We start from the raw sequence: 24803 nt of genomic DNA, 5'->3' as shown, positions 1-24803 counted from the left end.
CACAAAGCTCCAATTTTATCTTAAATACAGACAACAGAGAACCCCCAAAAACATGAAAGTGCATCCATATGATCCAAAATACCAACGAGAAAGAAGAAAAGAAAAGAAAACTCGAGTCGTAATGTCTCTTCTATAGGCAAAAGATCTGTTTGTACTATCAAAAGATGCCATTTACAAATTCACATCCAATCTCCATCTTGTTTCCACATTATTCCATTACAAAGTAAAAAAAACGAAGTATAACCAAATGGGTCGGCAAAATTCAGCTGTACATGAATAAAACCAAATCTACACATCATAAAAAAGAATCTTTAAACAGATTCAGCAGAAGCAAAACAGAAGATACTGAGATTTTTTGGGGTTTTAGTAAAGATTACCAGGGCTAGAGAAAACCCACAAAATGAAAGCAGAAAGCAGCAATATTAAAGGGATGAGATGAATGGAATTTTCAGCAGATCTGAGTCGATTTCTTTCTTTTTTAGCAACGTGTGATTGAGGGTTGAAAATTGGAAGTTCTTCAGTTTCAGTAGATGTAATTGTTGATTTGAGATTTGGAGAAAAGAACTCGTCAGATACTCGTGTGGTACTAGATGAACGGTACATGGTTTTTCTTGTAAAGATTACAGAATTGAAAGAAATGGCAAAAAATGGAGTTTTTGGATTTGGAAAAAAAAGGGGTTGTTTTGACTGTTATTTTACGCGGGTTCTGGGAAGTTGACAACTTGTAGCGGCAGCGTGGAAATGGACACCTCTAATAGAAAATAAAAAATAATAAGAAAATTCGAGTGGACCTATGAACAATTATCACCGACGCTCCTATATAACGTACTGCGCACAACATTGTATTTTTTATTACTTCATCATATTAAAAAAGGACAAAACTTATTATTTTTAAGAGTTCAAGTTTTATCCAAGAGGGGTTGTTCGGATCGTCAGCACTCTTCACCTACAACTTCAGTCTCGTGGGTTCGAGTCTTCAAATAAACAACAACTCTAACAAAGGATATTAAAAGGGAATCAAACGGGAAGGGAAGAAAAAAAAAAGTTTTGACCACCGTTATGTATAAAATTTTGAGATATATACTTTCATCTAATCCTTAAAATAACAGATGATAAATATTTTATATATATGATGTGTGCGTGCGCGTGTGTGTTTAAGTACTTTTGAGCTACCGAATATAATTAATTTTGGTCGATCGACCAATTTTGTATTGTCCTAAACTTTTTACCATCATGTTAAGTTGACATATAATAACAAGTAAATTATCCGAGCAAACGTGATATGATAACCCTAAAAATAGAGTAATAATCTATTATAATCGATTAAATTGAATTGATAATGCAAAATTCTTTACACTATTAATGTAAAACAACTACTATTTTCAAATACTGTTTTTTCACTTCAAATGCTTTAATTTTTCAACTTTGATCAAATATTGTCAAAACGATTACAAAATCAAAATATTATTTGATTCTTGAAAATTTACTTTTTTAGTTGATAAGAATATAATTATCAAAATCATGGGATCATTCCTAGGATATAAAGGTTAACCTTTTAATTTATCGTTTTTTCTGTTGAGGAGTTACTCGTGGGCAAGGATTAGATCATGCACTTTCTAGAATGCAGCAACTTTTACTATATCAAGCTGCTATTCAAAAGTGTAAGGTAAGAACATGTTATTTTGGAATATACTCCCATAGAATAACTAAACTGTAAGATGAGAATCTGTTATTTTGGAAAAAGGTATGCCCAGTTCTCACGTGAAAAATCAAAGGTGAATTGATTAGTATAATGTACATTATTTAGATCACTAAGCGCATGAAAGGATAGCACATAGACTCTAGGCCCCGTTTGGCTATGAGTTTTGCCAAAATAAATTTGGGATTTATTTTCAAAACTCATGTTTGGCCATAAATTTTGCCCATATTTTGGCCAAATCCCAAATTCCATTGAGCTGATTTTGGGCCAAAATCCCAAAACTTGGGAATTATATACATGTTTTTCCAAAATAAAGTTGGAAAATATGTTTTGAAAACGTATGTCCAAACACATTTTCATCTTCAAACCAAACTTTACCCAAATCAGATTTTTCAAAATAAATTTGGGATCTATGGCCAAACGGTAGCATAATTTTAACTTACAAATATGTTGAAAAGCTTACAAGAGTAATAATTAATTAATCATCATGTATTTTCAAATTGTTGATAGCAATATTTGTTAGTTATTACCTGAAAAGCCAACTGAATTCATTCTTGATCTATCCCTACTATGGTGGACCAAATGATCTATCTGTACTATTAAAATTAGATCATTAGGATGTTGATTGGCCGAATCAGGCAACATGGCAATATTTTTTAAGTTTGACCTATCTATGCTAGTCTAATAACTTCACTTAATCTAGATTAAAGGACTAATGAAAGATGAGACTCATCAATACAGGAGAAATTAGTAGGGGATGCAAATAATTTATTTGTACCTAATCATGCTAATTTATTATACTTAATTTATAGTCAACAACAACAACAACCCAGTGAAATCCCACAAGTGTGATCTGGAGAGGGTAGGATATACGCAATCTTACTCCTACACTGGGAGGGCAGAGTGATGAATTTGTCATCAACATGCGGCTAAAGAGAAGAAACAAAGACGAAGAATGCAGAGAGAAATTTGATAGAGAGAGAATTTTTTGCTCTGTTATTTCTGTACAGTGTAAAATGAAAGAGACAAGGCCTACTGTATATAATTAAATTAACTGCCTAATCTTTGCCAGTTGTAACTATCACACTAAATTTAGTTAAGTTAACTAACTAACTATGATTAACCTACATCCTTTACACACACACACACACCCCCCCCCCCCCCCCCTCAAGCTAGGACTGGGAAAAATGTTCTGAAGTCCTAGCTTGGACATCAAGTATGCATGTTGAGGTCGACCAAGTCCTTTAGTAAGAATGTCAGCTTCTTGTTCTGTTGTAGCACAATAGAGAGTGGAGATGAGGCCCTATTGATTCTTCTCACGGATGAAATGACAAACAATGTCAATATGTTTTGTGCGCTCATGGAAGACAGGATTGGCAGCAATGGCAAGAACTGACTTGCTATCACAATAGAGAGGCACGGGGGAAATGATGCTTGACCCCCAGCTCCTTGAGTAGGCCAAGAATCCACACAACCTCTGCAATAGTTGAAGCTAGGCTGCGATATTCAGCTTCAGCTGAGCTTCTAGAAATGGTAGATTATTTTTTAGAATTCCAAGATATCAAAGAAGTACCAAACTTAACAAAGTATCCTCTAACTGACTTGCGTGTATTAGGACATGCAGCCCAATCTGCATCACAAAATGCTGAGAGTGACTCAGAACAATGGGCAGTCAAAAGGACCTCCAATCCTGGACTATTTTTGATATATCTGACCACCTTGAGTGCACTTCCATATGAGAAACTTTAGGAATGTGCATGAATTGACTGAGACTCTGAACAGCGAATGAAATGTTTGGCCTTGTGATGGTCAAATAAAGTAGCTTCCCTAAGAGCCTTTGATATGGCCCAGGATCAGTCAGCAACATATCATCAGATGATCCTGTATGAGTATCAAATTCAGCAGTTGTAAGCTTCACATTGGATTCCATAGGGCAAGTTACAGGCTTGGAACTTGAGAGCCCCAACTCAGCTATAAGCTCTAGAGCATATTTGCGTTGGTGCATTAATATACCATCACCATTTCTTGCAAATTCTATGCCTAGGAAGTACTTAAGCTCTCCTAGGTCCTTGATCTTGAATGAAGCTTGTAAATCACCCTTGGTCTGTTGAATCAATATAAGACTATCACGAGTGATAAGAAGATCATCAATATAGACTAAGACTACTACCATGTGATCTGCTGCTCCTTTGATGAACAAGGAATAATCCAAATGACTCTGCTGAAAACCAGCATCCACCAAGGCTGATGTTATCTTGAGATTCCATTGTCTAGATGCCTGCCTGCTTAAGTCCATAGAGAGACTTGAGCAGTTTACAAACTGTAAACTTACCATTTGATCCATTGAAACCTTGAGGTATTGTCATGTACACCTCCTCAGTTAGATCACCCTGCAAGAAGGCATTATAAACATCCATTTGATGGATGGACCAATGTTTTGAGGCTGCAATAGACAACACACTTCTAACAGTAACCATTTTCACCACATGGGAAAAGGTTTCCTGATAGTCTAGTCCTTCCCTTTGATTATACCCTTTAGCTACCAATCGAGCTTTGAACCTTTCTACCTCTCCTGATGCCTTATATCTAATTTTATAAACCCATTTGCATCCTATTGCCTTCTGTCCTTGTGGCAAGGATACCAATTCCCAAGTCTTGTTATCCTCCAGTGCTTTGATTTCTGCCTGCATTGCCTCTACCCATCGCTTGTCTTTGACTGCCTCAGAATATGTTGTAGGTTCCACTTCAACAAAAAATCTAGCTAAGTAGCTTTGATATTTTGGAGAGATTGCTTCATACCCAATTACTTCTGAAATGGGATATTTGCAGCAGCTTACAGAATTTAACCTGTCATTTCTAACATAATCCTTAAGCCATATTGGAGGCTTAGACACTCTAGTTGATTTCCTTGTTTCCTCAACATGAGGAGTACCAGAACAATCAGTAGGGACATCAATATTATTATGCTCAGCAGAAGAAGGAATGTCATGTTCAACTAAGGGAACATGAGTTATAAGAGGTGAACATGGCACACTAGATGCATTAAGGTGGATAGCAGTAACAGAACTATCTACTGCAACTGGTTCCATAATAAAATCTTGTCTTGGCACTGGGGTTGTATCTAGGAATAATGATTCTGATGATTTTTCAGCTGTATGAAAAGGAAACATGTCTTCATAGAAGACTACATCTTGACTGATAAAGAACACTCTATTTTCCAAGTCCAATAGTCTGTAACCTTTCTGATGTGCAGCATATCCCAGCAAAACTGACCTCACAGCTCGAGGTGCAAATTTATCATGGCTTGTCAAGTTAGTAGCAAAACACAGGCATCTAATGAGTTTTAAGTGTGTCGGTGAAGGTGGCTTACCAAGGAGTAGTTCATAGGGTGATTTATGTGCCAGAATAGAAGAAGGAATCCTGTTAATAGTGTATACAGCAGCATCAATACAGTGTCCCCAATATCTGACATGCAAATGGCCTTGAAATCTGATTGCCCGAGCAGTTTCAAGTATATGTCTATGTCTTCTTTCCACAACTCCATTCTGTTGAAGAGTATATGGACAAGAACTTTGATGGACAATCCCATACAGCTGAAATAGGTCTTTGCAGGCATTGTTAAAAAATTCACTACCATTGGCTGATCTAAACACTTTAATTTGCTTGCCAAACTGTGTCTTGATCATAGTAATGAAGTTCTTAAGTAAGAAAATAACATCAGTTTTAAGTCTCATAAGAAACACCCAAGTCCATCTAGTAAAATCATCAACTAATGTGAGAAAGTATCTCATTCCATTGTGAGTAGCAACTTTATAAGGTCCCCACACATCCATATGAATCAAATCAAAACTATGTAAGCTTCTGCTAGTGATAGTTGGAATAGGGACCCTAGTTTGTCGAGCTAAAGGAAAAATTTCACATTTAGACAATGGATTATTATGTAAGTTATCACTATAGTCTTGCAGGCTAGGAATTCTCATGAGGACTTGAATTGGAACATGTCATGTTCTTTTATGCTATATCTCCATGCTTGCTTTACTAGTTACTGCAAAGGCTCTATTTATTGTCTTCCCTAATGCTGCTGATAATATGTATAAGCCTTCCTCCTTTTTATCAATCTCCTTCACCCTCCCAGACAAGAGGTCCTGAAACACACAACATTGAGGAAAGAAAATAACACTACATTTGAGATCCTCTGTCACTTTTGAAACTGACATGAGATTGAATTTAAAAGCTGGTACACATAGCATATTTTTCAGTACATCACCTCCAGTGAGCTGACATTCTCCCATATGAGAAATTGGTGCTGAATCTCCTATAGGCAGTTGAATTTGCCCTGAATTTCCTACTGAAGTTTCATTTTTTAGCAAACTTTTATCACCAGTCATATGGTTAGTAGCATTAGTATCAACTATCCACTTACACAGTTCTAAGTTCTCACATAATGCTATATTACCACAGAAACATTTACCTGCCATGTTGGCACTTGCTTCTCCAATAGAACTTTTGTTCAGCAATTGTAGCAACTGATTGTACTGCTCCTTAGTAAAGAATTGAGCAGGTTCAACATTGCTGCTTGGTTGATATGCAGCTGGTGGGATTGTCAATCCTTGCTCTCCAGTTTTATCAACCATGACTGCATTTGCTTTCTTCTTCTACTTGAAATCAGATGGATATCCAACAATCTTGTAGCAATTCTCCTTTAAATGCCCTGTCTTGTTACAAAATTCACATTTCATTAGTTTGTAACATTCATTTCTAGTATGACCTTTCAAATGGAAAATATCACACTCTAAACTATAATTTCTCCTTGGTCTAGATGTGGAATAGCCAGTAAACAAGGCAGTAGAGGCATTATGCCCAGCATGCCCATAGGTACCACTAGTAATCAGCTTTCTGCTTTCATCCTGAACTACCATAGCATAAGCCTTATCGATAGATGGTAAGGTTGGCATCAATAAGATTAGGCTCCTTGCTTGCTCAAAATTATGATTCAGTCCCATCAAAACTTGCAACAGCCGCTGATATTCCAATTGATCAACATACTCTGTAGCTGATGGAGGAGGTGGCAGTATCGAGTCATATTCTGCCCAGAGATCTTTCAGCTTGGTAAAGTAAGTCGACACTGACGAAATCCCCTGTGTTAAGGTGAATATTTCCTTGCGCAAGTAGTACAACCTTGATGCGTTTACTTTGTCAAATCTCTCCTTGAATGCAGCCCATACTGTCACGCCCCAACCTCGGGGAGCGCGACTGGCACTCAACCGAGTGGACCCGGTCGAGCAAGCATGTTAGACACTTTCTATCCAACCTGCATATGACCAAGAGAAGGCGCGTTTACATTAGTTTAAATAGTAGAAGGATCATATATTTATAACATTACTAATTCATTTCATTTTACTACATCATTGTTAAGTTTTCTAAAATACATACACTTTACAATCTAGTGGAACAAGAGTCCAAAATACATCATAATCCACCTGACATTGCTAGCACCCATACACAACCTACATAAATGTCTACGGAGCCTCTAAAGATACAAAACACAGTTATGATAATGCCGGCAATAAGGCCCCGGCTATACCTCAAAAACATGGTAAACATATAAACAAAAGATGCACTATATGACCCCGGGATGAAATGGGGCTCGCCAAGTTTGCTGGGAAGATGATGGTGATGTACCACTAGCTGCGATCAACACTATCTGCTATGGAACCATCTACATCCATTTAAGGATGTAGCGCCCCCGGAAGAAGGGACGTTAGTACTGTCGAATAGTACTAGTATGTAAAGCTAAAACACCATCTTAATAGAATGAACAATGAAATAAAGGGGAACAGTCATGATGTACAATAAGAGCTTCAAACCATACTAAAACATCAAGTAAGGATCACATAAGTTCTCAAGTCAATTTCCATCTTATTAGATTGGTAATCTTTAGTGCCATATGCCACAATCCACAATACCACCGTATTCTTACACGAAGTCCGATCTCGACCCGATCGGCTAGGTCATCTCATTTGAGACATCAACCATATCCATAATTTCAATCATCATTTCCATCACAGTTACCACCATGTGTGCGGCATGGCGTCCGATCATGACCCGATCGGCTAGGCCATCTCACTTGATACATCATCCTATCAATCGTTCATCTCACTTCACATTTTTTTTCCATCTTTCAATATATTGGCACGAGTGGCCTCATTTATTAAGTCGTTCTTGGAACTTTGCCGTATTTTACAATCCAAGGTTTCCTTTTTATACATTCAAATAACATTATCATCAACATCAATAAGGCCTATCATGTAAGGCATTTGCACACATAAGGAAAAAGCTTGGAAAATCCTAAGCACGCAGAGGCTTTTCATACAAATTGGCATAGCAACCTTTATTCGATTCTTGACATGAATTCTTAACCTTTTTCAACACATATTCCACATTTTAAACACATCCTCAAATGGCATGATGACATGGTAAAAATTTAGAGCAAATATTGAACATGAGTCTTTCAACACAACACATTAGGGTAGTCAATTCTAGTTCGATCAATTTAGGCACTTACACCAATTATACGAACGTCGGGGGTTCGATTCTAAGAAGAAGGGGGGTTATCCATACATACCTCAATTGAACCTCTTAAAACTTTAAGATGATCCAGAACTTAGCAACTTCAATCTATTTTAATAATATAGCAAAGTTGAACCCAAAATTAGGAGAATAATCATAATTCTAGCTCACTAGAGCATTCTGTCAAACACTATGTGTGCATTACTGTTCTTAAGGCCTTTTATGAAAGATTCTACCATTCCTTCCACCCATTCTTAGTTCACAACCTCCCCACATACTTTAGGAATACATGCATGCAAGATATCCACCCCCACACCCAATAATTGTCTTACTAATTATCCCCTTTTTACTAAATTTTTGAAATTAAAAACTAGGGTATAGATTTCTTACATTTATTAAGAGAACCTTCTTGACAATCTTCAAGGATTTAACAAGAATTGATGGATATTAGTGTGAATGTTGATTTCTCTCCCTAAGAACTCTCTCCCTCACTCTAGAAATATCAGAAAACAACTCAAAATGGTGTATGATATGTGTTTTAACGGAATAGGGTCGGGTTTAAAGATTAGAAAATAGGAACCCCGGCACAAATCTGCGCTCGCATATGCGACCGCATAATGGCTATGCGGTCCGCAAAATGACCGCGAAAGGTGGCCCTCAGGGACCTGAATTTTCTGCTTCGGTCTGCGACCATTATGCACAGTCCGCAGACCTGTTCTGCGGTCGCATAATGCGTCACAGAACCTCCCTTCGCAAAAGTCCCAGGACGATTATGCGACCAAAGTGCAGCCCGCAAAATAGATATGCGGTCGCATAATTGGCCGCGAAACTGACCTCAAAATTGGCCAAAAAGACTGCCTTACTCTGCGGCCATTCTGCGGCCGACAGAGTGATTATGCGGCCGCAAAATGGGCCGCAAAAATGCACACTTCTGCAAAACATTTTCCTTTAACTCTGTGGCGTACTGTTCAATCCAAAAGTCCGATTTCTAGTTTTTGGGAAGAATTTTACGGGGCCTTACGCATACCTTCTGTGCATTAGAAGACAATAGCACTCCTTTTACTAAATCTCTGCTTACATTGCTCATAAGCCATGAAGTCACAATGGCATTACATCGATCCCGCTGACTTCCCAAATTAGGAAACAAAATCTTCCTTAGATGTCGATCCGTCAATTAAACACAATTTATTCTTACCTAATAGTGCAACCTTCATTGCACGACTCCAAAGAGAGTAGTTCTCCATACCTGTCAAGATGAGTCCTACCGACATGGATCCTGGACCGTCAGATGGGTGCAAGTAAAGAGGATGGTTGTGATCAAGAACAATTGAGCTAGCAACTGCTCCAATGCTCGCATCAGCTCCATTATTCCCGTTAATAGTCGAATTTTCAGGAATCGCCATTGAAAAATGCAAAATTAGGCTCAAAGCTTCTAAAATTGAGTAGATTCTCTCGAATTTTTCTTCAATTGCGCGAAAAATCCCCTAGAATCACTCGATTAACGGCTCTGATATCATGATGAATGTCATCAACATGCAACTAAAGAGAAGAAATAAAGACGAAGAATGCAGAGAGAATTTGATAGAGAGAGAATATTTTGCTCTGTTATTTCTGTACAGTGTAAAATGAAAGAGACAAGGCCTATTGTATATAACTAAACTAACCGCCTAATCTTTGCCAGCTGTACTAACTATCACACTAACTTTAGTTAAGTTAACTAACTAACTATGATTAACCTACATCATTTACACAAAGAGACTGTTTATGATAGACCCTCGGCTAAAGAAAATGGAAGAAGCGCTGATAGCAATTCATAGCAAGACAATATATTAGGAAATAAATTGAAGATAGCAATAAAGGATATGAAAGAAGTACCTATAGCAAGTAATAGCAAGACAATCAATTTAGAGAAACTAATCCGGAGGTCTGGTAGCAATAGAGAATATGAAAGAATTACCTATAGCAAGTAATAGCAAGACAATCAATTTAGAGAAACTAATCCGGAGGTCTGATAGCAATAGAGAATATGAAAGGATCACTAATAGCAAACTAAGGAAGTACTGGTGACAAGTACTAACAGAACAAGATATGCGAAAATTGCAAACTCGGGATAAAAAGGTACCATACTAACACCAACACTAATGAACTACTGAAGACAAACGAAAACGCACGACTACCTACTAACTTTCTATCCTAATCCTCAACCGCCACACCCTCTATCCAGGATCATGTCCTCGGTTAGCTCAAGCTGCGCCATGTCCCGCCTGATCACCTCTCCCCAAGACTTCTTTGGTCTGCCTCTACCCTTACTCTTACCCCCCAAGGCCAACCTCTCACACCTCCTGACTGGGGCATATGTGTTTCTCCTCTTAACATGCCCGAACCATCTCAGCCTCGCCTCTCGTATCTTTTCCTCCACAGGGGCCACTCCCACCTTGTCTCGAATAACTTCATTCCTAATTCTATCTAACCTAGTATGCCTACACATCCATCTCAACATCTTCATTTTAACTACTTTCATCTACCGGATGAAATTAACATATTACTTAATCATAAAATTTAAGTGTTGAAAAATTAAGTAAAGGTACATATGATTTATATGCGTACAGCGTTGTCGTTGTAAATAAAGCACCACTACATATACTAGTAAAGAAAAAACTCATAAGTTGGACAGAAGATTGATAATTTATTTAGGTTAGAAATATTTGACTTTGACAATTAGCCTCATTTGGTGAGAAATGCGATGAGATGGTTAATTACATGATTTTGTCTTTACGAATAAATCTCTAAATTATTGGTAAAGGACAATCTATATTCCAAACTGCAATTATTGTTTGTATTATTTGGGACTCCAGCAGCTCATTCCACTCCTTGGCCACATACTTCTCCCCTTCAAAACCATATTCGTTTAGAACTTTTTCTCTAAATATATTTAAAAGCTTCTTTAAAAATTAAAGCAAAACCAAATTAACACGCTAGTTTACAATTTAATTTACTTGATACGTTTCTTCACTTATTCCAAATCTTGCCCTAACTCTATCTGGATTAAACTTCTAGAATCATTATTCCACATCGCTTGAAAACATCTCCACCACGTATTCTCCATTTTTATGATTCTTCTCTCTACATATTTTTAATATTTTGTTACTCAACAAAAAAAAAGCCATGTACATTAATTTGTTTACCTTTTTTTTTGTTATCAATATTGTTATGTCAAGTTACTCACCGTTTTTATTTCAAATTTTCTATCAATGCTTATTACAAAGTTTCTAATTATAATTGCTAGACATAGGTGTAGAACTTAAATTCGAAATAGTGAATCCGTAAAAGCTACATGAGTTTTATTAAAATTTTGTTAGGATATTTTTCGTTTCTAGATTGTTTTTTTTACGATTATATATTGTAACTCCAAATCTGTATAATTTCTCTTTGATTATATATGTAAACTTTTATATTAACATGACATCCAAGTTACAAGAGAATGTCATCATTTACACGTTTAACAGCTTCTTTTTTTTTTTGATCGAAATGGAATATATTACTAGCTAAGATATTGCTGTTACACTAGAGCTACTTGGGTACCGTTGGGTACCTAGTTCTGCAATATTGTGCAGTATAGTATCAATATTACAACCCAAAAATAATCTAGGCAATTCGGTTCCTAGGGTGTCTGCCCACACTATATCATTGACAAACACCGGAGGAACTGCCAAAACTACAGATCTATTCCAAAATGTTTTTTTTACTGCTTCCTTTGCCAGTGCATCAACAACTCTATTTTGCTCCCTGAACACGTGCCTTACCACCACCCTGCCCATCCTTTGAATCAACAACCTGCATTCACAAATTAGAGAGTCAAATATCAAATTACCTTCTGTTAACATGCCAATTATTTCTGCAGAATCTGTGTCTATGTGTAGTGGTAGAAGGTTGTTTTGCTCTGCGAGCTGGAGTCCTTTTATGATGCTCGAAATTCAGTTTCTAGAATGGATGTATGAGGGATGTTTTCCATGTAACCCAGTATCCAGTCACCATTGTGGTTTCTGAAGATCCCCCCTATTCCACCTATTCCAACTTTGCCTTTGACTGTACCATCTGTATTTAGGTTGAAGCAACCCCTGGGTGGGGGTTCCCATTTGAGCATTTGGTGTGTACATGTGTTGTTGCTGCTCCCTTTGAGCAGTTGGAATTCAGTGGTTTTGGCAATAGTGTTCTTAGCATTGATAAGCTCTCTTTTATTGTTGAACACATTGTTGTTCCTTGTTAGCCAAATGTGCCAGAGGTAGAAGGGAATGAGAACTGCCCAGTGCAGGTGTTCATTAAAATTTCCTCCTTTGGTGGCTGGCCATACTGTCTGCCAGAGGTGGGTGCTGTTTAGTGGGTTTGTAGGAGGAGGGGATGTAGATTTGGACCTGATGGCATTCCAAAATTGGGCAGCATTTGGGCAGCGAAGAAGATGTGATCAATATCCTCTTGCCCAGCATTACAGTACTGGCATAGAGTTGGACAATTGATTCCCATAGAGCTGAGCATAGTTCTGGTAGGGAGTCTCCTGTGGGTTAGGGACCAGATGAAGAACTTTATCTTGTTAGGGACTTGTAGCTTCCACGGCCACTTGAAGTTTCCCAAATCCCCTGGAGGGCTCAGTTGAGCACTGTTGTGAATGAATGAGTAGGCTGAGTTCTGAGAGAACTTCCCATTTGGAGTGAGAGCCCAGATTAGTGTATCTTCCTTAGTTGTAACACTAGGGATAAACACTGAAGTGATGATGTTAAGGATGTGGGGTGGGAGATCAAAGGAGAGGGAGCTTGTGTCCCAAGCTCCTCCATTATGGATTGAGTTCACCTTGGCCAGAAGGTCCCTATTTGTCAGGGGTCCCTCAATTAGATGTCTAATAGCAGGTTGGTTGGGGATCCATGGATCATTGAAGAAGCTCACCCTGTTGCCCTTATTCACAATCCATCTACTGGCCTTGCTGCAAGTTTCCCAACCACTTAGCATGGCCCTCCAAGTGGGTGACTTGTTACTGACATGGTGCCTCCCAGCATTGGCAGGCCTATGCAAGTTACAGTTCTTGTGGATAAGGACTCTAGCCCAGAGGCTGTTTGTATTAGTGTAGGCTCTCCATGCCAGACTAGCTAATGCAGCTTTGTTTTTGAAACTAGCTTTTTGGATCCCTAGCCCCCCCTGAGCCTTGGTTTTAGTCACTACCTCCCACTTAATCACGTGCATTTTTTTTTTCTTGAGTGGTTCCCCAGAGGAAGTTCCTCTGAATCCTATCAATCTGGTTGGTTATCTTAGTGGGGATAGCTATAAACTGCATGACATGACTTGGGATGCTGCTTAGAGTGGCTTTTATCAGAACAGTCTACTGGCCATGTTGAGTAGTTTGGTTTTCCAGCCTGCTAACTTGTTATGCATGTTATCAATGATGAACTGGAAATCAGAGGCAGTTTTCCTTTTATTTAGGATTGGGAAGCCTAGGTATTTTCCAAAGGATGAGGAGTGGTTGATAGACAGTGTATTAGACAGTTGCTGGGCAATGTCTTGTGGGGTGTTTGAGGAAAATATGACCTTAGACTTAGCTAGATTGATTTTTTGGCTTGACTTGCTATTGAAATCCTGTAAAATGGTTAGGATTGTGTTGCAGTTCCTGATGTTCCCTCTAGCAAAGAGAGTGAGATCATCTAACTATTGAAATCCTGTAAAATGGTTAGGATTGTGTTGCAGTTCCTGATGTTCCCTCTAGCAAAGAGAGTGAGATCATCTACAAAGAAAAGGTGAGAGATCTTAGGGCCAGCTCTGCTTATGTTGATGGGGTGCCACAAGTTTTGGCTGACTGCCTTGTCAATGGCTCTAGATAGCCTTTCCATACAAAGGATGAATAGGTATGGGGACATAGGGTCACCTTGCCTGATGCCTCTTGAAGGGGTGAATTCTTCAGTTTTTCCTCCATTGACCAGGATTTGGATAGAGGAAGTACTGATGCAGGACATTATTAGCTTGGACATCCCTACAGGGAAATTGAAAGCATGTAGGGTATCTCTAATGAAGGACCACTCTAGTCTATCAAAAGCTTTTTCAAGGTCAATTTTTAAAATCATGTTGGCACTTTGACCTTTCATTTTCCTAAAGTGGTTCATGTATTCTTGAACTATGATGGCATTATCAGAAGCTCTTCTGTTACTTAGAAAGCTGGTCTGACTTGGTCCTATGATGAGGTACAGGATTGGTTTGATCCTATTAATAATAATCTTTGTCACAGTTTTGTAGATTGTGTTGCAAAGGCCAATAGGTCTGAAGTTTCTTAGCATGGTTGCCTGGGGGCATTTTGGAATAAGACACAGAAAGGTTTTGTTCATTTCTTCAGCCATTGTGCAAGTGCTAAAGCACTTTTTGCAGAATTCTATGACAGAGTCCCCTACAATATCCCAGTACTTTTGGTAGAAGAGGGGGTGGAGCCCATCTGGCCCAGGGGCTTTGAAGGGCTTGTGGGAGAACACAACTGATTTGATTTCACTCATATGCAGCTGTCTATCCATGAAGGCCTTGTGGCTCTGTTGGAGAATTGGTTCCATTGTGGATTGAGGGGTAGGCTCCCATGTGTTTTCAACTTGTGAGGTTGTGTACAGGTCCTTGAAGAAGGTGACAATGGCCTGCTGGATTTCAGAATGGTTGTGAGTCCAGTTGCCATAATCATCTTTTAAGGAAAGAATTCTGTTTCTCCTCCTTCTATTCAGGGTGGAGGTGTGGAAGAACCTAGTGTTGGCATCTCCCTCATTGAGCCAGTTAATCCTAGACTTCAGCTTCCAGAAGTCTTCCTCATTTTTGAGTATGCTGTTTAGCTCCTCATTGAGGTCATTCTCAAGCTGTAGAACAAAGCTACTGAATTGGTAGCTAGGGGAATTCTGGATGCCATGAATTCTGGCTACAAGTCTTTTTTTCTTATGGAAAATGTTTCCAAAGACTTGATGGTTCCAAACGGATGCCAGCTCTTGGAACCTGACAGTGGACTGGATTAGAGGAGCTTGACCAGCAAAATCTTGGCTTATTACATTGGGGAAGGAGGGGTGGCTAGCCCACATTGTTTCAAACCTGAAAGGTTTTTTAATTTGGGGTATTTGTGGGCCTTCCATTTGGATTTTTAAAGGACAATGGTCTGAGTGGGTCCTAGTCAGGTGTTGCACAGTTGCTTCAGGGTACTGAGAAATCCAACCCTCGTTGGCAAAATACCTATCAACTCTTTCTAGGATTAGGGCATTCCTATTCTTGTACCTTTTATTTGTCCATGTGTATTTACTGCCTTTATACCCTAGGTCAATTAACTGGCATGTGTTGATGCATTTCCAGAAGTTGTTACTGCGGCTGAGATTAATAGGATTCCCCCCCCCCCCTAAATTTATCTCTAGCCTTTAAGACTTCATTGAAGTCACCCCCTACAAACCATTTATTATTTACAGTTCTGTAGAGAGTTGCTAGTTGTTCCCACAACATATTCCTATCTACAAGCAAAGGGCTAGCATAGATTGCAGAAAAGAGCCAAGGGGTATGGTTTGGTCTTACCTGAACCATTGCATGAATACCTTGAGGTGTGGTGGCCACTTCTTCCACTGCGACTTGGTCTTCTTTCCACATAAAAACTATGCCACCAGCAATACCTACCGCCGGTGATTCAATGATCATATCAAAGTTGAGGGCACTGGCCAGTGACTGGTGATCTACCATCTTTGTTTCAAGGAGCTCCAGCATGGAGGGTTTGTGTAAGTTAACCATTCAGTGCAGTGCCTTTTGAACTCTGCACTATTCCCACCCCTAACATTCCATATGATGTAATTCATCATTGGAAACGTGGGGGATGGGTGGGCTCCCTTTTGGGAGCTCGGCATAGTGGTCGCTGATGGGGTTTTCCTCTTCAGACTCAGTATTGGTGTAAGATTGATCAAGGGCTTGATTTGGCCCATGGTTTGAGTTGAAACTAGGCCTAGCCCTCACTTGGTCATTGCTTTGGGGCATAGAACCACCACAATCTCGCTCACTTGTAAACTGAACTCTATTGATCTCACCGAATCCAGGACAATCGACTCTGTTCTTGGCGTTTGGTACATCTGCTCCCCCTCCTTCGCTGATTCCTTGTTTCTCAGCAAGTCTAGGGCTTTGGCAACTCCTTGGTGGATGTTTTAGAGGGGTGGAGGTCTGCTCGCTTTCTTTGGGGTAGACACTGATGGAACCGTTGAGGGCTCGATCTGGGTAAAGCTCGGTTCTGCTGCTGGGTCCTCCTTCGTTAGGTCTGGGAAGAAAGGAAGAGCTTGAAAGCTCTGGAGAATGTGGGAGTTGAGAGCTTGAGGGTCTGTGATCGGTGACGGACATTCCGAGGTTGCCATTGACTGCCATAGGAGGGGCCCAAATGCCATTAGGGCTTTGTTCAGAGCTTCTACTGTCACTTTGGCAATGTGAGTCGGATTTTGGACTATCAGCATCACCTTCTTGTTGTCCAGAGTGAACTCGTAGGAGAGTCCCTGACCTTGTAAAGCCACCTCCAACCAAGAGGCCGGTTGGTGGTCCGGAGGCAGTGGACTGGTGGAGACGGTGGATGGAAGGGTGTTCGTAGGGGTGCTTTTTGCCATTTTTGGGTTTCTTCTATTTTCTACTTTGGGAAAAGCTGGGATTGGGGTTAAATGACTGATCTCCCATTGTAAAACCTTCCGTTGTCACATCTCGGACAGTGGAAGGGTTCTGTGGCGTTGGGATTAGGGGGAGATCTTGCTCATTAATTGGGGATATTGAAGAAGTGACGGTTGCAGTCTTTTCGACTGCGTTTTGGGAGGGTTGCAGGTAAGGTAATCGAGTACCATGCCTGTCGATAGGATTTCCACCATTAGCGAGAGAGGGGAAGGTAGTGGGTGGGTAGACAAAGGGGGGGAGTGAGACTGTGGAGTTCCCTTAGGGCCCAGAATGGGTTGATCTATTTGGGACAAAATAGGGGACCCGTTTTTGTCAGTCGATGATTTGGTACTTGGGCCGTTGGGGGTTGGGCCAGTGCTTATGTGGGGTGGGCGATTTTTGGGGGAGTCGATCGAATCAGGACCCACCTTCCTTTTGGTACTCATTGTGGGTTGTACCGGTGGGGTTATGTTTGGCCCATGATTTGATTTTGACAGCCCTTTGTTTGGGTTCTCAACGGGCCCAAAGTTATTGCTGTTTTTTTTGTTTATTTTATTTATTGTATTGTTATGGCCTGGGTTGCTCAAAATGTTAAAGCTTTTGGAGTGAAAATATTTACCTGGACCTGCTTCAAACGTCTTTACCTGTACCTCCTTTGCCTGGTAATTTGTAGGATTGTTCTCCTTGGTGGGTGGTTGTTTTGGGGAGCTCTGTGATCGCCTCCGTGGGAATGTGACTGTTTTCCATTCGCTTTCTTCTGGTGATTTATCTGAGTGGAAGGAGTTATCCTGTGTGTCATTGACTGGTGGATAGTGCATTTTATAGGTGCACCTTAGGGTTGTGTGTCCTATCCTGCCACAGCTGGTGCATAAAGTTCCTTCACCTTCGTAGATCACCGATTGTTTGTGGTCACCTATGATGACTGAGGTTTCTACTGGGGTTTCTAGTGGCACTTGGATACAAATGCGTGCATATCTCCCTCTGAGAGTAGAGGAGGTGCATTGGTCAATTTTTAGGAGTTTACCTAGTTTCCATCCCTCCTTTTCCAGAATAGCCTTGTCATAGAATTCTGTTGGGAGTTGTGGCAAACGTATCCAGATGGCAGTGGATGTGAGTGTTGCTTCTTGGGGCACAAATTTTGGCTCCCATTTCCTAACTGAGAGGAAGTGCCCAGAGACAAACCATGGCCCTAGGTGAAGTGCCTTGACCATACTCTCTTCTAAGCTAAATTTAGCTATGAAGAAATCACATCCTAGGTCAATCAAGATTAACGTTTCGGATGGGTTCCATAGGTTAACTAGCTTAGAGCGTAGTAAATGGTAAGGCATCTTTTTCTTAAAAGCTTTTATGATGACTGAGTACCTCCATGGAGCGTATATACGATCCTTTTCTTCAACTGACAGGGGGATTGAGCCTTCAATATGCTTGCCTTTGGCCTGTTCTAGCTGATTGTCATTGTCGTAGTAGGTTTCTTGGTTACCCTGTTGATTATCTAGGAGCATATCCTTGTAGGTTTGATCGTGGGGTGAGCCATTGGAGTGTTTTGTTGAAAGTTGGAGAGAGAATTTTCTCTAGTTGAAAATTAGTTAGACATGTTTCTCGTTTAACAGCTTCTTTCGATAGTCTCGGTAGTGAACTAGTTTTAAATTCTTTTTATTTAAAACTCAGCTCATTAAGAATAAAATTTATTTAGAAAACTTACAATCACATATCTAGCTTTCACTAAATTTATTCCCATTAGAAGTCATAGGAATTGAGTTGCCACTAATAATTTCTTCCAATTCGAAAGATTCCACGAATCCCTTTATTCTTATGCTACTATTTTTGTTTATTGCTGTCTTATTCTCATTCCACGTGAGAGAAACTTTTCATACTGGAGAATCTAATAATTTCAACTAAAAGTTGTCTTTTTTATATTGGAAAAAGAAAGCTTTGTTGACACCAAAAAAGTGGAAGAAATTGATTAATGATGCCGGACATAATAATTATTTTAATATTTAAAATTTTAAGTGAAATATTAAAATATTGAGTTTAAAATGTATTTGGAGTGAAATACTGATTTCCTTTGATGACTTTTCAACATTGACAAATGTTTCCTTTAAGATGAAGTTTATGTCCAAGCTCAATTTCAGCTTCAATTTCAACTACGTACTCGTCTTTTTAACTTCAACTCAAAATTATCCAAACGCCTTTCCGAAAAGTTTAGGGTTTTCATAGGTCATTTAGCAAACTTGGTAGGGCCAAATGTGAATTTTACCATATTTGTCGGCTTTTATACGCAGAATAACAACGTGAGGGCTATGCGTACACGTCAATGACGCTTCTAAGAAATTCCCAGCTGTCTGCTACCCAACAATTTCCTAGAAGGCAGAAGCCTTACTTGGTTGTACTAAATTACCAACATATCCTTTAATTGATATCGTGAGTTTATGGGTTCTACCTTTATCACGAATTAGTTATTCTGTTCGCAATTAAATATTTGTATATATTTCATAAATTTCTTAGTATAAATATAATTTTTAAGCAAATCATCATGATAGTAAATTATAAGTATTTTTCTCTTTTTGAATAGTAATATATAAAACAAAAAAAGACATGGAAACCAAATATTAATGTATGTTGTGTGAAATTATGTCTGAATACTCAAAGTAACCTACTCGAGCTTCAGTCTTTGTATTGTACCGCCTGAAAAGAGGTTCGCTAGCTTTTTCTTTCCCTGCACCTAAATTTTTTTTTTTTTTTTTTGATAATTTAACAAATAGTAAGATTTTGGACAAAAAATGAAAGCTTAATATCATGATTCTCAAAATTTACCAGAGTTCTAAAGTGAAAAATGGTCATAATGATGTATAAAATTAGTAAAAAGAAAATCTCGTCATGTATAAAATTAGTAATAAACTCTATAAAATCACATTAGCGGTCAACGAGGGGGTACAACTTACAAGGTCAATTTAGTAATTATGTATGCCACGTGGCACGCACCCATTTAATTGCCACGTCACGCCAGCCACCATCAAAGTTTCCAACAGTTTAGGCTTCTTTACAAAATTGAGACTTCTTTTTCCATATCATAATTCATCATCTTTGTCTCTCCAACTTTCTCTCTCTCTCTATCCGTCCTAATCTCCGGCGACCCTTTTTACTCCGGTCAGTTCCCCGCCGGAAAATATTAAATTCTTGTTTTACTGACAGCTTCCTTGCTTGTACCTTCATCTCGCTTCACCGATCTTGCACTTTACAGTAATCATCATGAATCCAGAATAGTAAGTTCCTTTTTATTATATCAAATTCATCTTTGGATTGAAAATTCAAGTACCTTATGCTGTTTTTTATTTATATCTGTTTTTTTCTGTTATGGGTTTTTTTAGATCTATTTTTATTAAATGTTTCAATCTTTGCTCCATGTCTTGTGATATTTTACTACATGTGGTTTTTTCTTTTGTTTCTCTGTGGTTGTTTGCATGTGGGATTGATCGAATTTTCTAGATCATGAATCATGTTTACGGATCGATTTTGCCTTATTTGCGTTGACCCTTTTTCTGTCTCTTGGATTATAATTAATTATTATTATGTGAACTGCTGAATTTAGTATCATGTGTTTAGAAATTTTGACTAGGGAATGGAATTGCCCAAACCATAATTGGAAAGATTAGAAATTAGTTAAAGATCAGATATTTATTCCTAAATAGCTTAAGTTGCAGTTATGTATGGTGATTTAATCTTTGTTGGCTCTATCTTAGTGAGATCAGCTATTTATGTGGTCGAGTATTCAAAGCCGGATTCAGGATTTAAACTCTATAGGTTCAACTTTTAGGGTTACTAGCATTAAACCCGTTGTATTTTCAAAGTTATGGGTTCATATCGACTAGTTGTTTCAATTTTAGTGAATTGTACACATATATTTATGCTCCGCACGAAAATATTGTGTCCAGATGAACCAACAGCAATTGCTGCGTCAGCATCTGCAAATGTTAGTTATTGTTCAAAGTTGGGAACTGAATTTGAAGTAAGGAGGCTGCCGAATATAGATCATTCGGTCATTAGAGAAAGCTTTATTGTTTGTCAAAAGTCAGGATCTATCCATGCTATATAGTAGGACTGCGGGATAGGATCTTCCCCACGGAACTGGTTGTGTTCTTTGCTTTTTTTCCTGTGGTGGTTGTTAACATTAATGATTGTTGGATTTGGAACTCTCATGAATTATTATCATGGACCACTAAAAACTTTGAGTAAACTATATCATTATCAAAAACAAAAATGAAGCTCCAGTCTTCTGCACCTCAGAAACAGTACCCTTTTTATTTTTTAATTTTTTTTTTTGTGTGTGTGTGGTTTGGGGGGGGGGGGGAATAATATGCTTTTTAGATGCGTACTCAATGGATCAACTTTAAAATGTTCTGCATTCTTATGCCTGATATATCTGCAAATTCATGCCCATTTCAATATGTTGTGCTACATTAATCTATTGAATTGCTTTCTGGACTCTTTTTGAAACTGACAGTATGTTTTTACATGCAGCGATTATCTTTTCAAGCTTTTGCTTATTGGAGATTCCGGTGTTGGCAAATCATGTCTCCTCTTGAGATTTGCTGTAAGTTTATTGTAGAATTTTACGACCATTGTTCTTCTCATACATCTGAAGATCTTTTCCATTTGTGCCTGTGTATTAGTTTCTTGCTGGTGCAACCTTTTTCCTTGGACATGAAAAGTATTTTTCCTTTGTATATTAGCTTTCCTTTTCTCTTCCTTTTTTGCCCAGGGTGAGGTGAGGGGTTGAGTGGATGCTACTTGCTCAATTTAGTGGTTTTGCAAAAAAAAATGTAACCTTCCCCACAGCTGTGTTTAAGTTGTCCTCTTTATGGGTGGTGGAAGTTCAACTTATGTAGGGTGGAGTTATGCTTTTGTTTCATTAAGCTTTGATTTGCTGATTTGAGTTTGTCATTTACGTAGTTCATTTGCTTTTAAGACTGCCTCTCAAAATAAATTGTAAAGTTTAACTTTCTTTATGGAAGCAATTAGGCTTTTTCTTATTGTTATATATTTTCTCTCTGGTTTCAGGATGATTCATATCTTGAGAGTTACATTAGTACCATCGGTGTGGACTTTGTAAGTGTATCTTTCCATTCTGTGTTATGTCATATCTACAGATGGTTCTGCAGTATATTAGTAACAATTGTTTTCTCTTTTCTTCTAGAAAATCCGCACAGTTGAGCAGGATGGGAAAACCATTAAACTTCAAATTGTAAGTATCTAATTCTCCGTAGACCATTCATGTGCTGAAAACAATAGAAGTTTGCCTTCACCACATAGTCATATGGTTGTTGTTTTTTTTTAAATTCTACTAACCCAAAAAAAAAAAAAAAATGAACCACACTTCCTAATTTCCCCTCTTGTATGTGCAGTGGGATACTGCTGGTCAAGAGCGTTTTAGGACAATTACCAGCAGCTACTATCGCGGTGCTCATGGCATAATTGTAAGTTATTTATTTCTCACATATTGTACCAATACTGTATCTCATTTGTCGGGAGGTCTTACTCTGATCGCATCTTCGTCAGGTTGTCTATGATGTAACCGATCAAGAGAGCTTCAATAATGTCAAGCAATGGTTGAGTGAAATTGACCGATATGCGAGTGATAATGTGAACAAACTTCTCGTAGGAAACAAGTGCGATCTGACAGCGCAGAAGGTAGTTTCCACAGAGACAGCTCAGGTAATCAATCCCCTACACTCCTTTTTTAGACTCCCTTGATGTAATTATGCCCCCGCCATTAGTTACCTGTATAGTGCGTTCAAAGATGCCTCATTGTTGAGCTGTATATCCCATTTGATGATCAACATTTTTGTAGGCTTTTGCCGATGAGATTGGCATTCCTTTCATGGAAACTAGTGCGAAAAATGCCACCAACGTGGAACAGGCTTTCATGGCTATGGCTGCTTCAATCAAGAACAGGTTTGGAAATTTTCAGTTGAAGCTGCCCTCATCACAGTTGCAGTTTTACTCTTTTCTTGTATGGAAACTTATTATACTATGCATTTGTAGAATGGCAAGCCAACCGGCATCAAACAATGCACGGCCTCCAACTGTGCAGATCCGCGGACAGCCTGTCAACCAGAAGAGCGGTTGCTGCTCATCTTAAAAGGACAAGGAAGAAGCTCTGTCGCCTCGATGACGATTGTGATGTGGCATGTAAAATTAGTCTCTCTTAATGGCTTGATAGGAAGACTGTTCACCGTTATCACTTTTTACTTTCTTTCGGCACTATGTCAAAACACTCAATTCTTTGCAATGTATTTGGATAAACGATTTGTAGAAAACCTAGGAATATTGGTGAATACTAGTATTTGCTTTCTATTCTTTGGACCTTCATCGAAATGATTTAATGTGCAAGTTTACCTATAAGAGTTTTGCTACAATGCGATAATTTTTGCTGTTGGTTTCTTGTTTTTGTCGGGTTCACGGGTTCGAGCCGGGGAAGGTAGGCTGTCCATATTATACACCTATAGGTGCAGCCCTTGCTCGAATCTTGCGTGAATACTGAACTTTTTTTTTCCGTTTCTGTCGGATGTCATCTAAGGGATAATTTTTTTTTTTTTTTTGGTAATTTAAAATTTTATTATCTGGGAAAAATGAATACATTTGCAGAACAAAAACCCATCTCTATCTTACAGTTGGACATGCAGGCCCAACTATAAGCACTACATCAGCTAAGTAGTATCAACATAGCAATCTAAGATAAAAATTTAAGGACTTTAGCTTTCCCTCTAAACTAGTTCTCATACTACCCCGACAGTGGATGTCTTGGATTATCACTCTAACCAAATCCTCAGCTTTCCTTTTTTGCTTTCGAAAGATCCTCTAATTCCTCTCCTGCCTTATGTAATACACAGTGCCTGCAAGCATCAATCTATATAGAACTGCCGATGCTCTTCTTCCTGCTACAAACTTAATGGCCCAGCTTATTTCTTCATTCCATTTCCTGGCAGCTCGTCCTACTCCAGCCCATTTCAGTAGCTCTCCCATATTGTCGCTGAAAACTTGCATTTAAAAAACTAATGCTCATGATCCTCATCATTTTTCTCGCACAAGACACATTCTCCACTTGTTATGCTCCCCCAATTCATGAGCCTGTCTTTAGTGTATAATCTGCTTTGTATGGCTATATAAACAATGAATAGCCATTTAGGACAGCTATCATTGTTACATAGCATTCTTCTCCAGGGGACCTTTGTGAACTCACCCCTTAGCTTATTATAGACATCTCGAATGGAGTAGTTATTCCCATTCATCACCTCTGCCACATTGATATTAGCTTCTGTCGAGTATTTTCCAGCTCCTAGAATCTTTTTTGTCAGCCATGCTGCTTGTTTAGCTTTAACATTCCATACTATATCTTGCTTTATGTAATACGTGTGCATCCATTGAATCCACAATCGATCCTTCTTTTTGCATAAGTTCCAAAGGTGCTTCAGAATTGCTGCTTTGTTCCAAATGATTATATCTGCTATGTTTAGTCCTCCTGCAGTCTTTGGCCAGCATAACTGTTTCCAAGCAACCAAAGCCTTCTTGCTCCCATCTGTCTCCCCGAAATCTTGTGCATATACTTTCAATCTTTATCAGGATCTTTTTTGACAACGGAAAGATCTGTGACCAAAAAGATTGAATGGCTATCATCACACTTTTTATCAATTGCAAACGACCTGCATATGACAAGAATCTTGCTGTCCAATGTTGCACTTTTGCTAGTATTTTGTCTAGGAGTGGTTGACGTTGATTTACTGATAATCTTTTGACACTTAATGGTACACCAAGATATCGAAAAGACAGGGATCCTATGGAGAAACCCAAGCTGCTCAGAATCTGCTGTTGAACT

General features: G+C 38.8%; 2 protein-coding genes across 3 annotated transcripts in view; one reads left to right on the top strand and one right to left on the bottom strand.

Moving 5' to 3' along the window:
• LOC109231276 overlaps positions 1 to 729 on the bottom strand; it is a 2262-nt gene extending 1533 nt beyond the window's left edge. Inside the window, exon 1 of one of the 2 annotated variants that reach the window (XM_019396886.1) lies at positions 378 to 729. In XM_019396886.1, coding sequence (XP_019252431.1) covers positions 378 to 603 — 226 coding nt within the window. In that variant the 5' untranslated portion in view covers positions 604 to 729. The remainder of the gene's footprint in view (positions 1 to 377) is intronic. The other variant, XM_019396887.1, reaches the window with a different exon arrangement.
• On the top strand, positions 19843 to 23329 carry LOC109231274 (GTP-binding protein YPTM2). Its single transcript, XM_019396884.1, has 8 exons — positions 19843 to 20193; positions 21449 to 21521; positions 21989 to 22036; positions 22125 to 22172; positions 22333 to 22404; positions 22487 to 22642; positions 22779 to 22882; positions 22973 to 23329. Exons 1-8 carry the CDS (start codon positions 20180 to 20182, stop codon positions 23067 to 23069), a joined length of 612 nt encoding a protein of 203 aa, XP_019252429.1. The 5' UTR covers positions 19843 to 20179; the 3' UTR covers positions 23070 to 23329.

The sequence above is a fragment of the Nicotiana attenuata genome, chromosome 8, assembly GCF_001879085.1.
Source record: "Nicotiana attenuata strain UT chromosome 8, NIATTr2, whole genome shotgun sequence".
Lineage (NCBI taxonomy): Eukaryota > Viridiplantae > Streptophyta > Magnoliopsida > Solanales > Solanaceae > Nicotiana > Nicotiana attenuata.
This window is presented reverse-complemented; position numbering and strand designations above follow the sequence as displayed.

Bases quoted from the DNA above. Each gene is read 5' to 3' on its own strand.
- LOC109231274 (XM_019396884.1), top strand. The intron at 21,522-21,988 runs GTAAGTTTATTG...CTCTGGTTTCAG, and splicing joins GTCTCCTCTTGAGATTTGCT to GATGATTCATATCTTGAGAG. The intron at 22,883-22,972 runs GTTTGGAAATTT...ATGCATTTGTAG, and splicing joins GCTGCTTCAATCAAGAACAG to AATGGCAAGCCAACCGGCAT.